General features: G+C 39.7%; 1 protein-coding gene across 1 annotated transcript in view; it reads right to left on the bottom strand.

Moving 5' to 3' along the window:
• RADX (RPA1 related single stranded DNA binding protein, X-linked) overlaps nt 1-16,476 on the bottom strand; it is a 71,704-nt gene extending 55,228 nt beyond the window's left edge. The window contains exons 1-3 of the mRNA XM_060183023.1: nt 15,704-16,476; nt 4,206-4,348; nt 3,374-3,566 (exon numbers count right to left, since the gene is read on the bottom strand). Of these exons, the coding sequence (XP_060039006.1) occupies nt 3,374-3,566; nt 4,206-4,348; nt 15,704-16,361 (994 nt within the window). The 5' untranslated portion in view covers nt 16,362-16,476. The remainder of the gene's footprint in view (nt 1-3,373; nt 3,567-4,205; nt 4,349-15,703) is intronic.
• Nucleotides 16,477-16,718: the final 242 nt, after the last annotated feature.

Below are 16,718 nucleotides of genomic sequence, written 5' to 3' on the forward strand. Positions count from 1 at the left end.
TAGTTCATGAGGTTGGGGGAACCTGCAATTATCTTGACCCCGCAGGATGGGGGAGAGCCTAGGGTCTACCCACTTGGACCTCATGGAAACAACGGCCTGGACTTCCCGGGCAGTGGGACCACTCTCCAACATCTATATCAACATCAAACATATAATTTTTAATTATTTTATTTCATTTTTTTGCCTCCAGGGTTTTCACTGGGGCTCAGTGTAGGCACTCTGAATCTACTGCTCCTGGAGGCCATTGTTCTCATTTTGTTGCCCTTGTTGTTGTTATTGCCACTGATGTTGTTGCTGTTGGATAGGACAGAGATAAATTGAGAGAGGAGGGGAAGACATAGACAGGAGATAAAGATAGACACCTGCAGACCTGCTTCACCACCCGTGAAGCACCCCCCCCCCCTGCAGGTGGGGATCCGAGGACTCACACCGGGAGCCAGGGACTCAAACTGGGAACCAGGATCCTTTCACACCATGTGTGTTTAACCCACTGCACTACTGCCCTCAAACATACTTTTTTTTAAAGATCTTATAAAAGTTTTACTTGTCACAATTGAAGTATTTCATATTATCAAATTGATTTAAATGGGATGAGACACGGATATAATATATCACTCATCATTATTACTGTTGTTATTAGTTTTATTATGCTTCTAGGGCTACTGCTGGGTGCTGGGGCCTGACGAATTCACTGCACTCAGCGGCCACTTTTTCCCTTTCTTGTCCTTTATCTTGTTTTTGATAGGACAGAGAGAAATTGAGAGGTTAGAAAGAGAACGAGACGGAGGAAGAAAAAGACACCTGCAGCATTGCTTCACTGCTCATAAAGCTCCCCTGACACTCCAGCAGGCAGGGCTCAAGTGTGGAACCTGGATCCTTGCACATAGAAAGGTGTGCTCAATGGGGTATACCACCTACCAGTCCCAAGGACCATTTAAGGCTATGCACAAGATACTCATATAGAGTCAAAATTAAGGTCTACTTATACATGTAATCTTGGCAAACTACAGTCTTCACATAACTAATTTTGTGAATAAACTTCTACTGTAACAAAGTCATGTTCCTTTATATATTGATATTATCCCTGGCTGCTTCCACTCTATATAAACAGATCTGATAAGTTGTAGCATAGGTCATATTTACTGTACAGCCTATAATATTTTATTTTCTGGTTCTTTACATAAATGGCTTACTAACCACTTAAAATAGAAAACTACTATTGTTTATCAAAAAGTATTTTTATTAGTCCATTCACCATTAAAATGGACTAATGCTAACACTTAAAAACAAAAGGCATAGTTTCAACATATTATCAAAATTCCCTTTTTAAAAATAATTTTATCGGGGGCCAGGCAGTAGCTCAGCAGGTTAGGCACACATGGCAAAGCACAAGGACCGGTGTTAAGGATCCCTGTTCAAGCCCCCGGCTCCCCACCTGCAGGGGGTCGCTTCACAAATGGTGAAGCAGGTCTGCAGGTGTTTGTCTTTTTCTCCCCCTCTCTATCTTCCCATCCTTTCTTGGTTTCTCTCTGTCCTATCCAACAACAATGACAGTAATAACAATAATATTAATAACAACAATGATAAACAACGAGGGCAACAAAAAGTGAAAAATGGCCTCCAGGAGCAGTGGATTTGTAATGCAGGCACCGAGCCCCAGCAATAACCCTGGAGGCAATAATAATAATAATAATTTTATCAGAGGCTAATGGTTTACAGTACAGTTATAAGACTTGCTTATTTATTTTGGGGACCTAGTGCATGATAATGGAAGAGGACTTAGTAGTGGGAGTGATGTGCAAGTAAATATCACAAGGAGATAAGAAATTGTACTCACATGACAACTCATGTTTGCAAGTCCTGTACTCTTCCAAAAAATATATCTGTACTTGCAATCATTTATGTCAAAGTGTATATGTGTATTCTCATACCTTTCAGAGAGGGTTTGCATTATGAATATCTGGCCATATAATTACAGCAGAGGTAGGATAGTGCCTGTTTCAGTTTAGTGGCTGTTTGTCTGACTTCAAGCTATAATACCATAATAATGTAGAATTGTGAATTGGTTTCCACCTGCCAACATTTGCTGCATTTTTTTAATCAACTAAGCCTCACTATAAATTTCTCACCTGTCTGCAATAAAGAATAATGAGAAAGGGGGCTGGGTGGTAACGCAGCGGGTTAAGCACGTGCAGTATGAAAAGTGCAAGGACCTGATCAAGGATCCCAGTTCAAGCCCCGGGCTAAACACCTGCGGGGGTGGGGGGTGTCGCCTCACAAGTGGTGAAGCAGGTCTGTTGGTGTCTATATTTCTCTCTCTCCTATTCCCCCACACACAAAAAAAAAGAAAAAAATTGGCCACAGGAGCAGTGCATGCATAGTACAGGCCCTAAGTCCCAGTGATAATCCTGGAGGCAAAATACGATAATAATAATAAAAATGACATGGAACTAAGTATATAAATCATCTAGGTAATTACTTGTTCATCCAGTAAGTTGTAACATCTAACATATATTTAAAATGTTAATATAGGTGGTCTGGGAAGTAGCATAGTGGGTAAATCATTGGATTCTCAACCATGAGGTCCTGAATTCAATCCCCAGCAGCACATGTACCAGAGTGATGCCTGGTTCTTTCTCTCCTCCTTTCTCATGAATAAATAAATACTTAAATTAATGTTAATATATAATTAATTGAGGTTTTCCTAGTCAATTACATATCATATATCCTATTTTAATAATAGTCCTGTAATACATAGTAAAATTCTCTTCAGGAAATATACACTGAAATATTACTGAAATACTTAAAAGAGATAGGTTTACATATAACGGTTGGTATTCGTTTGCATAATGGCTCAGAGACTGTGTGTGCATACATACACGCATTTATGTGTATATGTAGAGAATGAAAGAGAAAAAGAGGAAATAAGGAATTTATACAGCAAAGGTAAATATTAACAGCTACTGAATTTGTGTGAAGGTTATATGAGAATTATTTGCATTATTCTTTCAACTTTCATGTAAGTCTGAAATTGTTTAAAAGAAAAACATTGACAAAAGTCCTTTTAAATAATACTCTGCAGTAACAGAGAACTATATGCAAGTCTTAAACTATTATATGACAAAAAATAAAATGAAGCAAAAAGTAAATACTTCCTGACACTCAGCTTTTAGCCAATAATATCATAGATAATTTTTCTTAATTAATACATTACTAAGTAACATATTAAGTGATTGAAATTTGTATGACTAAAGGAATATAAGTTTCATAGATTCTAAAGTCTCCAGCAATTTTAAGGGTCTCTGCCTGATAAGAGACTTTGCAATTTTATATCATACAAGTTATATAACAACAAATTTTATGAATACTTAACCGATTGTAGAAATCAGTTTGATCTGTGGGTCCACAGGGAGAGGCTGTATTCTGAATGGATAACTCCTTTTAACAGAATAATCTCTAAGTAGAAGAATTAAACCAGTGCGCAAACTTTTATACCACTCTGGACATAGAGCATTCCACATAATCACTGACACAGTGCCTGAGCTGTCAGCAACTTCCAAAAAGGTCTAAAAAAGAGTGAGTAAAAGCACACACAAATATATTTGTCACTTTAATTACAGGACATTCATTAAACGAATTTTAAGAATGAAGCCAAAGGGACAACAAGCATATGAAAAACCGTTCTAAGTCATTGATTATCAGAAAAAAATACAAATTACGACAACAATGGGATACCACTTCACTTCTGTGAAAATGTCATACGTCAGAAAGTACAGTAACAAGTGTCAAAGATTTTGTTGATAAGTAAATGGAGGACAAGTGAAAATGTCTGGTGTAACCTACATCATCAAAGGAGTCTGCCTATAGAGAAAGAAAAAAAGGAGATCTGAAGTGAGAGAAAATTCACTTAAAAAAATGGAATGCCAGAGTGTGCATTTAAGCTGAGGTAGGAATACAGGAAGAAGAAAATGTGGAAGATACACAAAAAGGTGTATCTTCAGGTAGAGCAGAAAACTAAAGGGAGCCAACACAGAATAAATTTCTTTTTGGGTATTACAGACATTGCATAGAAAAAAATTTTAATATATATGTCTTACAACTTAATAAACTGAATTTACAGTGTTACTTAAAACAATCCCAGAGTAGGTAAAGTCTGTAAATTATAACTTAAAGATTAACATATCAAAGCTTATAATTAGTGGTACCTGGTATGGCTCGACCATCTTCTTATCAGGTCTTCCATAATACCGGAGTTTGGATTTATACAAGATTCTTACAAGCAGTGCGGGAAAAATCCTTCTGTTCTTCCAAGTCATTTCAAGGTGAGAGAGGGTAATTATTTTGGTGTCTATAATAGAAAAAGAGGTGGGGTAAAATTTTTGATATGTTCATTTTTTTAAATTTTTATTTTTTAAAAAAAGGAAGCACTGACAAAAACCATTGGATAAGAGGGGTACAACGCCACACAATTCCCACCACCAGAACTCTGTATCCCATCCCCTCCCCCTGATAGCTTTCCTATTCTTTAATCCTCTGGGGGTATGGACCCAGGGTCATTATGGGATGCAGAAAAAAAGAAAAAAAAAGGGAGAGAGACAGGGAGACACCTGCAGTGCTGCTTCACCATTCCTGAAGCTTTCTTCATGCAGGTGGGGACCAGGGGCTCGAACTCAGGTCCTTGCGCATTATAGAATTGTGCTCAACTATGTGTGCCACTACCCAGCACCTATGAGTGTTTTCTATATTCTAGATATTAGTCCCTTTTCAGAATATGACTTGAAATTTTTTTTCTCCGAGTCCAGACAGAGTTTTCCTTTTCTGTGTAAAAGCTTTTTAGCTTGGTGTAATCCCAATATTTATTTTTGCTTTTGATGTGTGAGTTGTAGGCGTTTTAGTAAAAAAGTGAAAAAAATCGTTTAAAAATATGTTCATTTCAAAGATCTTGTTTTTTTAATGTGATGTCAGAAATTGATTCTGGAGTACCGCTGAGCTAGTCTACTTTTAAAGAGAGAGACAGGAAATAGCACAATACGCCATTCCACCACTGGTGGCGTTTTGATGCTCCCAACTGGGCCTCCAGGGATGGGGAAATCCAGCCCAGAAGGGCATGCTCACAGGATGGCTGCTGCACTGCTGAACCACCGCCCCATCTGATAAAGATCGACCTTAAATGGTTAACAATGGTAGACGGATCATACCCAAAGCAACAATTTTCATCAGTTACACCAGTAACATACTGGTATACAGTCATATATAAGGTATATTAATATGCATATATAAGACTATATTATATACGTACATAGCATACATAAATTATACAGTACTACAAGTTACACAAGTCAGTATACTTCTCTCATTTAAATTTTAATTATATATACTCTTCTCTATAATAATTACAGCTAAAATACATAAAGGACTTACAGTGTTCTTAGATCATAGGTAAACACCTATATTAATGTGATGCTCCATTCAAAATGCCCTTCACCTTGGCAAACTGCATAATTACTTCCTGAACGACTTGGATCTAAAGCCACATTTCTGAAGAAATGTAGGAAACAACTCAATGTCACAGAATTTTACTGTTTTATTTTATTGTATTTATTCACTTTATTAAGGAAATGCTGATCTATATGACGATTATATTATTACTGCAAAGGCACATTTTTCCTACTATTGAGCACTTATATATTTAATTGATGATAATGTTTTGTGACATAGTTCTGTAATGCCTTCAGTTTAGTTTCATATGGGTAAGTTTTATCGTCCTCAAACATACTAGACATGGTCTGTAACACTGACTTCGCACTTGCTGTTTCCTCTGTAGGGAATGTTTTCCTCTTAGATACCTGTGTGACTTCCTACTTCGCGTACTTCAAATTTTATTTTAAAGGTCATCCGTGATGTTATCCCTAAAACTACAAGTAGTCTCTTTCCATTTTTTGGCGTTGCACTTACCATTGCATATATCAAATAATTTACTTTGTTTTGGGAGGTTGTTTATGTTGCCTCCGGGGATATACTTGGGACTCAAGTGCTGGCACTATGAAGCCAGTGGTCCCTAAGGTCATCCCCAGCCCTCCCCCTCCCCCCTTTTTTTTGCCTCCAGAGTTATCACCAGGGCTTGGAGCTTGCACTATGAATCCACTGCTCCTAGTGGCCAGCTGTTGTCGCAGGTGGGGAGTGAGTGGGAATTCGAACCTATGTATGTACACTTAACTGGGTGCACCACCCGCCCCCCCATCCAGTCAAATAATTTACTGTGAAATAATTTTATCTCCAAGTGTGCTAGCAAGGAGAACAAGTAGCCACTTACAAAGTAGCTATTCAGTTCTTTAAAAGGATTAACATGTGTTCTGTTTTCCTGTTCCCTTGAGTTAAATGGGGTTCTATCAGCAATTCTTGCCACATATTGCTCTCTCATAGCCTATAGTCTCAACTTTTAAAATACACATCTGATTTTATTCTAGTATTTATTTGAACAAAGCACTCATTTTAATTTATATAATGTACTAGTCCCTTAAGATTTTGTCATGAAAATTATACTTATAATTTATTTTAAATATGAGTTTATATGGTATTTTATTGCTGAAGCTGGGTAAGGACACTATGAATCCCCTTCTCAAAGCGGTCATTTTTCCACTTTATTGGCTAGGATGGAGAGAAACTGAGAGAGGAGGGGGAAAACTGAGGGAGAGAGACCTGTTTCACCTCTTACTAAGCGGACCTGGTGCATGTGGGGATTCGGTCCAAACCCCAGTCCTTGTGCTTAGGACTATGTATACTTAACTGGGTGCACCACTTGCCTGTCCCCTACAAGGTATTTCTTTCCCTCCAGGATTATTGCTAGGGCTGGGTGCCAGCACTTCCAATCTGCTCCTGGCGGACATTTTTCCCATTATTTTATTGGATAGGGCAGAGAGGAATTCAGAGAGGAAGGGGAGATAGAGAGGGAGAAAGATACACCTACATGGTATTTTCTTTTTTGTTTTTATATTTTATCTTTATTTATTATGAATAGAGACAGAAAGAAATTGTGAGGGAAGGGGAAATAGAGTGGGAAAGAGACAGAGAAAGACCTGTAGACCTGCTTCACCACTTGTGAAGCTTTCCTCCTGCAGGTAGGGACCAGGGGCTTGAACCCGGATCCTTGAGCACTGTAATGTGTGTGCCTAACCAGGTGCACCACCGCCTAGCCCCCACATGGTATTTTCTAACTATACTTGTGCCAACCTACTATTTTAAGTATTAGTATATCTTTATTAATTTTCCTTCCAGATGTTTATTTTTTGAAATATTTTACTATCTTTATTTATTAGACAGGGACAGCAGAAACCAAGAGGGAAATAGGTGATAGAGAGGGAAAGAGAAAAAAGACACCTGCAGCACTGCTTCCACACTTGAAACCCCCCCCCCGGCGGACCAGGGGCGCAAACCAGGGTCCTTCTGCATTGTAACATATGTGCTGAACCAGGTACAGCCCCCAGCCCCCAGATTTTTCTAATACATTACTTTTATTTTAATAATATATTTGTTTGGACTGGGGAGAGAGCATAAAGGTTATGCAAAAGTTTTTTCTTTCTTTCTTTTTTAAAATTTTTTTTAATTCTTTATTTTATTTTATTTATGTGTTATTGGATAGAGACAGAGAGAAATTGAGAAGAAGGGGAGATAGAGATGGAGAGAGACAGAAGACACCTGCAGCCCTTCTTCACCACTCGTGAAGCTTTCCCCCTGCAGGTGGGGACCAGGGGCTTGAACCCTTGTCCTTGTGCACTATAGTGTGTGCTCTTAGCCAGGTGAGCCACCACCTGGCCCCTCTTTCTTTTTTTTAACTAGAACACTGTTCAGCTTAGATTTACAGTGGCTCTGGGCATTTAATCCTGAATCTTTAATGGCTCATGCATAAGTCTTTTTATTACATAATTATTATGCTACCTTCCAAGTCCTCTCCAAAAGACTTTCATGCCTAAGGCTCTGAAGTTACAGGTTCAGTCCCTAGCACTACTATAAACCAGAGCTGAACCAACTTGTTCAAACAGAAAGAAGAGCTGAAAAAAAAAAGAGAGAGAGAGAGAAAGGTGTGATAACACAAACATCTAAGATTGCCCCAGTGCTGTGGGACCCAGGGGCTCAAACCTAGGTTATATACATGGCAAAGTGAATTTTAAAAACATTTTTAAATATTTATTTATTCCCTTTTGTTGCCTTTGTTGTTTTTTATTGTAGTTATCGTTGTTGTTGTTGTTGGATAGGACAGAGAGAAATGGAGAGAGGAGGAGAATACAGTTAGGGGGAGAGAAAGATAGACACCTGAAGACCTGCTTCACCACCTGTGAAGCAACTCCCCTGCAGGTGGGGAGCCGGGGGCTCAAACCAGTACCCTTATGCTGGTCCTTCCAATTCGCTCCATGTGCGCTTAACCCACTGAGCTACTACTGCCTGACTCCTGAAAAGTCAATTTTTAAGACAGAGACAAGAGAGGAGAGAGAGAGACAGACAGAGAAAGACAGAGAGAGACAGAGAGAGAAAGAGACCACATTACTTAAGTTTCCTTTAATGCGATGGAGGCCAAGCAGGAACCTGGGTCACACACATAGCAAAGCAGTACACAGTCCAACTTACTTTGCTGGCCCTCAGTATTCATTTTAAAAGACCTCTGAAGTAATATGACTGCCAAGTTACATTTAAAAAATGCCACCAATGCCCACTAAAAGACAGCAGAAGTATCTGATAGGTATCAGAAAAAGTAGAAATCAAGGAAAAAGGTGACCAAGTGATAAAATCCATACTGATAATAAAACTCACCAATAAGTCATGAGTAAGTTATGAAACTTTACATATTATAACATCTAAATTAAAAAGAATCATAGATATAAAGAGAATAGGACAAAACTACCATCATAAGAAGCCAATATTGCTTTCAGAAAATTTATCAACTAAAATATATTTTAGAATAAGGATAGGAAATATTATAATTGAAAGATACGTATTTTTTTTTTACCAGAGCACTGCTCAGCTCTGGATTATGGTGCTGAGGGGGATTGAACCTGGGACTTCAGAGCCTCAGGCATGAGAGCCACTTTGCATAACCATTATGCTATCTACTCCCATCCAAAAGCTAAAAGTTTATATAATACAGAAATTCAAATCAAATAAGTAGACTTTGGGGGGATTAAAGAGGAACTTAAGAGGGTCCAGTGGTGGCACACCAGGGTTAAGCTCACATAGGACAAAGCACAAGGACTTGAGCAGGGATCCTGGTTTGAGATCCTCGCTCTCCACATAGAGGGGTGTTAAGTTGTCTACCTTTATCTCCCCCTCTCTATCTTCCTGTCCCCTCTCAATTTCTCTCTGTCCTTTCCAATAAAAGGGAAAAAAAGGTGTCTGTTCTGGTCTATAACACTTGGCTTTGCCACACAAGCAACCATAGTAACATAGTAAGCATGAGAATGAAAGGATTTGGCTATGTGATAATAAAAGTTTATTTTTAAAACCAGGCATCAAGCTGAATGAACCTTGGCTAATGGATCATAGTTGTTGACCCTTGGTCTACAGAAGATGTTCTCTTGTCTAATCTCTGACTCCTCTTTCACACCACTTCATTTCAGTGATACCTGCCTTGTTTTTGATCCTCAAACCTATAAATTCATTCTTGCCACAAATATTTTGTACCTACCCTTCCCCACTTTCTAGAAAGTTCCTTTTGAGCCTGGAGGTGGGGCACCCAGCTAGTGCACACTGTACCGTGTGCAAAGACCCAGGTTTAAGCCCCCGCTCCCCATGTGCAGCACAGATGCTTTGCTAGTGGTGAAGCAGATCTTTCTCCCTCTCTCTTTCCCCCTTCACTCTCAATTTCTCTGTCCTATCAAATAAAACAGAAAAGGGGGGGATGGCCATTGGGAGCAGTGGATTCATAGCGCTGGCATGGAGCCCCAGTGATAACCCTGGTGGCAAAAAAAAAAAAAAAAACCACTTAATTTTCAAATCAAATCAAAGATATATGTAGGAAGCAGCAGTGGGGTTACCAAACCTGGGAATATAGTTAAAGCAGTATATCCATGGCAAATTTTTTATTTTTATTTATTTATTTTCCTTTTGTTGTCCTTGCGTTTTCATTGTTGTTGCAGTTATTGTTGTTACTGATGTCCTTGTTGTTAATTTCTGATTTTTAAAAGCTTTTTAGATAAAAAACTCAAACATCCAACCCAAGAAGGTAGCGAAAGAAAGAAAGAGAGAAAGAGAGAAAGAGAAAAGAAAAAGAAAAAAAATACAACTTAGTGGTGGGTGAAGTATACCAATAACCGTTTTGAGGAGATACTATTGTAAATCAGCATTTGGCCAATGCAGTGGTATAACAAAAAGCAGAGGAAGTAGTATAATGAAGTAGAGATAGGGGCAGAAATAAAATTTTAAAACTATCTCCCTATAGAATACTAGTTAATACGTAGTGTGTGTGTGTTTGTTTGTTTTAGCAAAGTCCTGGCAAGGCAATATTGAAAAATGGATGAACACAAGAACAATAGTAATCTATCTGGGACTGGCATGATAGTTCACTGGGGTGCCTGCAGTGTCAGACATATGGCCCAGGTTCCAACACAGCCCCCACCTCAGCAGGGAAGCTTTGGTGCTGTAATCTCTCCTCTATGTCTAACTCACTGACTGAAAAAGTTGGTGCAGAGCAGTGGAGTCCAAGAGATAACAGCAACAATATGATGTAACGGGGTCCAGGCAGTGGCGCACCCGGCTGAGCCCACATTATCAAGTGTGATATAACTAACAAAGCAAATATGTAAAAAATGCAGATGGCTACATTCAGTGTTGCGATTTCCTAGTGAAATATCAAGAGTCAAAAATGGACTCAAGAAAATGAGAGGTGATATAGCAGTAGAATTCAGAGCTTGTAAACAGAGAGTCCTGGTTCAACTCCCAGCTCCACAGACACCAGAATAATGTTCAGGTTCTCTCTGTGTGTCTCTCTCATAAGTCAATAAATAAGTAATAAATAAACAAATAAATGTTTTAATGAAAAGAAGTATTATTGGTTTCATTATTTTATTTTTTCCTATAAGTATCTGAAATGGATTCTGTTCTCTCAGTTCCCAATCATGACTCAACGCCCCAGGTTCAAATTGGTCTGGGGCAAATTTCACTATCCTCAATGAACACATGATTTCTAAATCACAGGAAACAGGAAAGTCTCCCAACCCATTCTACTAGGTTAATGTAAATTACCTGATATCAAAAGCAGATCAAAACAGCAAGCCCCCCCCCCCCCCGCAAAAAAATAACCTACAGATCAAATTCACTTGAATAGCTAGAAAAGTAACAGCCATGACCAAGCAAAGATATAAATATGGTTCAGGGTTAGAAAAGCCATTAATGTATTTTGGTTCATTCATTCCTTTACCGATAAACACTTAGTGAATGCCCATTATATGCTAGACATTATTCTCAGTATAGGGGAAATTGCCCACCACGGTGAAACAGTCCTTGACTTCAGGAATTTAATAAACCAGTTTGAAGGAGAAAGAAAACAAAACAATTTGTGTTAACAATTCTGGAATGGCTATTTTGCATTGTGATGTTTAGTACTAAGAAGGGAAGGAACACATATTTAAATGGCTTTTAAAAAACAAACTTTGTTTTGGGGGCTGGTCAGTAGCACACTGGGTTAAGTGCACATAGTGGGAAGCACAGACCTGCACAAGAATCCCGGTTCGAGCCCCAGGTTCCCCAACTACGGGGAGGGGGGGTGGGGGGGTCTGCTTTGCAAGCAGTGAAGCAAGTTTGCAAGTGTCTATCTTTCCCTCTCCTTTCTCAATTTTTCTGTCCTATCAAATAAAACAGGAAAAAGCCAGGGTGGGGGAGACACTGGGAGCAGTAGATTCATAGTGCAGGCACTGAGTCCCAGTGATAACACCTGGGCAAAAACAAACAAACAAACAAACCCTTTGTTTTATATATTTGACCTGAAACCTAACAATGGGTAGGAACTTTTTTTTTTTTTGCCTCCAGGGTTATCACTGGGGCTCCGTGCCAGCGCTATGAATCCACTGCTCCCAATGGCCATCCCCCCCCTTTTCTGTTTTATTTGATAGGACAGAGAAATTGAGAGTGAAGGGGGAAAGAGAGAGGGAGAAAGATCTGCTTCACCACTAGCAAAGCATCTGTGCTGCACATGGGGAGCGGGGGCTTAAACCTGGGTCTTTGCACATGGTACAGTGTGCACTAGAGCTGGGTGCCCCACCTCCAGGCTCAGAAGGAACTTTCTAGAAAGTGGGGAAGGGTAGGTACAAAATATTTGTGACAAGAATGAATTTGTAGGTTTGAGGATCAAAAACAAGGCAGGTATCACTGAAATGAAATGGTGTGAAAGAGGAGTCAGAGATTAGACAAGAGAACATCTTCTGTAGACTAAGGGTCAACAACTATGATCCATTAGCCAAGGTTCATTCAGCTTGCTGCCTGGTTTTGAAAATAAACTTTTATTATCACATAACCAAATCCTTTCATTCACATGCTTACTATGTTACTATGGTTGCTTGTGTGGCAAAGCCAAGTGTTATAGACCAGAATAGACTCTCTCTCCATATATATACTGTCCCTTTACAGCAAGATTGTGTGTAATAAGACCCTGCAGATTCTAGTAGGTCAGGGTTATCATCAAGTGCAAGTGGAAGAGAGTGCCGGAGAGTGGTGAGGTGTGATTTCAATTCCTTTTCCAAAAGTTGTCTTCAAGATAACAATTGGGGTTGCCTTTGGGGAAGGGTACAGATCAGGACACAGCATGATGGGGGTGTTTTAGAGCACTTGAAAGATGCTGTGGCTTGTTCTAGTGGGTAAGGTTAGACAGATGCACAGACAGAAAACAAAATTAGGAAGCTATGTTTCTTTTTAAATATTTACTTTTATTGATTTATTCCCTTTTATTGCCCTTGTTGTTTCTTGTTGTTGGAGAGGACAGAGAGAAATGGAGAGGAGGGGAAGACAGAGGGGGGGGGGGCTCGAACCAGGTCCTTAGGCAGGTCCTTGTGCTTTGCGCCAGTTGCGCTTAACCCTCTGCGCTACTGCCAGACTCCAGGAAGCTATGTTTTTAAGACTTTTTTTTTGCTGAATGAATGCTGTACCTTATTAGGAAAAAAATTTTTCAATGTAAAATAAAACTAAAGAAATTTAAGAGAACAGGGACAAAATGTGAGATAATAATCTGCAAAATATGGTAGATATAAAATTCTAATTCCCAGCAGCAAAAGCATTCCTACAAATTAATCAGAAGTGAAAAGCTACAATGAAAGAAAACCATTATCTATTAAATCAAAAATGTCGATTATTCTTTCAGCCAATAATTTCACTTCTAGGACTCCATCCAATCAACAGAAATACCTGCACAGAGTGAACAAATAAATGGAGATCAAAAGTAATTTTCAGCACTGGACAAAAACCAATGATAAGTGCTGGAAATAATGAAAATTACTCCTCTCTCCCAGGCATGATCATGTAAATGATGACACATACACACTACAAAAGACTATATGTACAGATGTACATTAATATGTGGAACTTAAGAAATATGAGCAGAAAGGGAAAACACAAAGCAAAACTTAGACTGGGTATTATGTACTGTACCAAAGCAAAGGATTCTGGGGAAGGAGGGAAGGGAAGTCTAGAGGGACTTAGGATCCTGGTGCCTGGTGGTGGAAAAGGACCTAAAATTGGGTGTGAATGTTTTACAGACACATTTCACAGGGAGATGAGGAACTACATAATAGAACCCATGCGTCAACAACTGTCCCATAAACTGGAAATAAAAAATAAAATAAGATCACTGAATCAGAATAAGGCAAAAAAAAAGCTGCTTGAAGCAATTATGAATATAAAATAATGCAGCACAATACAAATCACATTTGTTACAAGATACAGGTCAAATCACTGATAATTGGGAGTTTTGAGAGGCTACCCAAACACACAGAGATAAGGAGAAATGAATTTTTCACCCCACACCATTTTATTAAAGTTTCAAACTGGCAAAAAATTTGAGCACTATATTTAGATCTTTTAACACAGAGACATTGCAGTCCATGGTGAGCATTTCAATAATGAGTGCATTACTTTCAAATATGAAATATTTGGAAAATGAGTTGTTTTGAAATGAAAGATAATTTTGCAAATTATCATTTCCCTCTCAATTCTCAAGCACCAAGTTTTCATTTACATATTCAACAGTAAAACTTAATGAGAAACATTAAAAAGCAGTAATATAATGCTGCCTTGTTTCATTCTTGAGAGAAAAAAATGTCATTATTTCATACCTGAAAGGACCATCTTACTTTTAGAGCTTAAGTTATTTAAATCATGCTGAGTCACAATTTCTAATTCTTATTTGTTCTATAACGAGATCAATTCAATCCCCCTGGTTTTATTATTTTTTTAGGCAGTTATTTCACTTTCCAGCCTGTAGCTGTAACACATCACAATGAGACCATCTATGCTCTAGCATCATGACAATGTGGAAAAAAAAACATGAAAAGTAGTATATACAGAAATAATCATAAATTCTCCCTCCAGAACGCTAGCTTTATAATTCTTTCCTTCTTCTTCTTCTTCTTCTTCTTCCTCTTCTTCTTCTTCTTCTTCTTCTTCTTCTTCTTCTTCTTCTTCTTCTTCCTCTTCCTCTTCCTCTTCTTCTTCTTCTTCTTCTTCTTCTTCTTCTTCTTCTTCTTCTTCTTCTTCTTCTTCTTCTTCTTCTTTCTTTATTTTTTTTTTTCACCAGAACACTGATTAGCCATGGCTTCTGGGGATATGGGGGAATTGAAGCTGGGGCTTTGGAGCCTCAGGCAAGAGTCTCTTTGCATAACTATTAAGCTATGTATTTCTGTCCTAGCTTTTTAATTTTTTATGTCTCTCTTTCTCCTCCCCAGCGTCTTGAACATATGCATGCTTGTACTACTATTACTCCCGCCCCATTCCATTTGTGACAGGAAAACTATTGAGAGCCATTGCTGAGAACAGATGTTATTTTCCGGTAAATTTCAGACTTCTGAAACAGAAGAACTGAACTTCTGAAGTCAGCATTGTTCATTGCAAATAAGAAACACTAAAAGAGAGAGAGAGAGAGAGAGAATTCCAAGCTTCCCCAAGTGAAAAAAAATATCACACATGCAAAAAAGTCGATATTCACTTAACCGCTACACATTAAAATGCCACTTCATTAATGTAGTTCATTAATGGAAAAAAGCATAATCATGCTCTCCAGAATGAAGGTTGAAACCTGCAACCCCCCTCCCATTTTTTTATTCACGCTGAACTAAATTCTCAGCACTCTCCGACGGGCACTGACACACACACACACACACACACACACACACACACACACACACACACACACACACTTATCCTCACAACCAGATTAAGAATAAAAGTAAGAGAAATTGAAGTCAAATGTGTCACGAACAGACAAGGAAAAGCGATCGCAATATCAACACGTTGGCCCGACTGAATTCAACAGGAACACAGGAACACGCCGCAATCCAAGCAACACGCGGGCCACGGACAATTTTTCATTAACAAGGCGTGTATCTCGAAAACTTAGCAAACTTTTCCCGACTCTCACCAACACCCAAACACATTTGTTTCTTTTCCCATCGACGCCAGCTCCTGAAAACTTTTTTTTTCCCCACACGCCCCCATCCCTCCAATTACTTACCGGTAAAATCGTGTTCCTCAGGTGCCTTGTTGGTTAGCCAGATGTCCCCATAAGGATCTTCGTTATTCCAGAGCGGCAGGTAGTGACTTTTTCCGCCTCTTAAAGGCCTCTCGGGAATCTCCTGATGGGCACTATTTCTAAAGGGAGTCTCTAAAGGAATTGTGCCCAGGGTCTTCCCACAGTGGACGTTATCTATGCACACGATCCCCTGGCCTAACCGTCTCTCATTGTACAGACACGAAACTCGGGAAATTCTTATTTCAACGCCAACTCTCAGAATATTTTTGTATACGAGAAAGTTCAATCTGGGGTCCAGGTAGCACTTTTCCCGGTACACCCCGTCTGAGATCGTCACATCGAAACAGTAAAAGGGACGCTTACGCATTTTAGGCATCTTGTCCCGTGGCTCATTCTCTAACAGATACCTTTGAACGGCCACCACAGCGACAGGTACCACCTCTGAGGGGGTGACCCACTGGAGAGGCGAATCAGTTATCTGCTCCAGAATCTTTTGAATCCACGACCTGGGCCCATGGCCACCGGCCCTTCGGATCACCCCACCTGGGACCCCAACCCGACCTCTCTCGGGGTTCGGGTTTGGCGGGTCATGCCCGGCATGTGAGGGTCCAGCCTGAGGCTGGTCTAACTCACCCAACATCGCCGGGCAGCTGCTCTATTGCCTACTTTCCACACTTTCCCAAAGCTACTTTGATCGGCCCTCCGCTAAAAGATTACCCCACCGCGCCCTGGAGCGGCAGGAGTGGCAGACCTTAGTTACTTGGTCCCCAAGGGCTGGCTAGGTTCCGCCCTGTGGCGAGGCTACTACAGATTACGCTTGCGCACGTGAGCTCTTGCGCGCCGCCCCTTTCTTGGCTTCTTTCCAATTTGGAGCCTCCGTTACTAGGCAGTCCCACGTAAGCGCTCGCTTATGTAGCTGGTCCTCCAACGCGATGCTTACTCTGGAGGAAGGGGGAGGCAAAGACTTGGTCGCCATAGTTCCCGAGCACAGCAAGTG

This window comes from Erinaceus europaeus, chromosome X (genome assembly GCF_950295315.1).
Source record: "Erinaceus europaeus chromosome X, mEriEur2.1, whole genome shotgun sequence".
In the NCBI taxonomy this organism is placed as follows: domain Eukaryota; kingdom Metazoa; phylum Chordata; class Mammalia; order Eulipotyphla; family Erinaceidae; genus Erinaceus; species Erinaceus europaeus.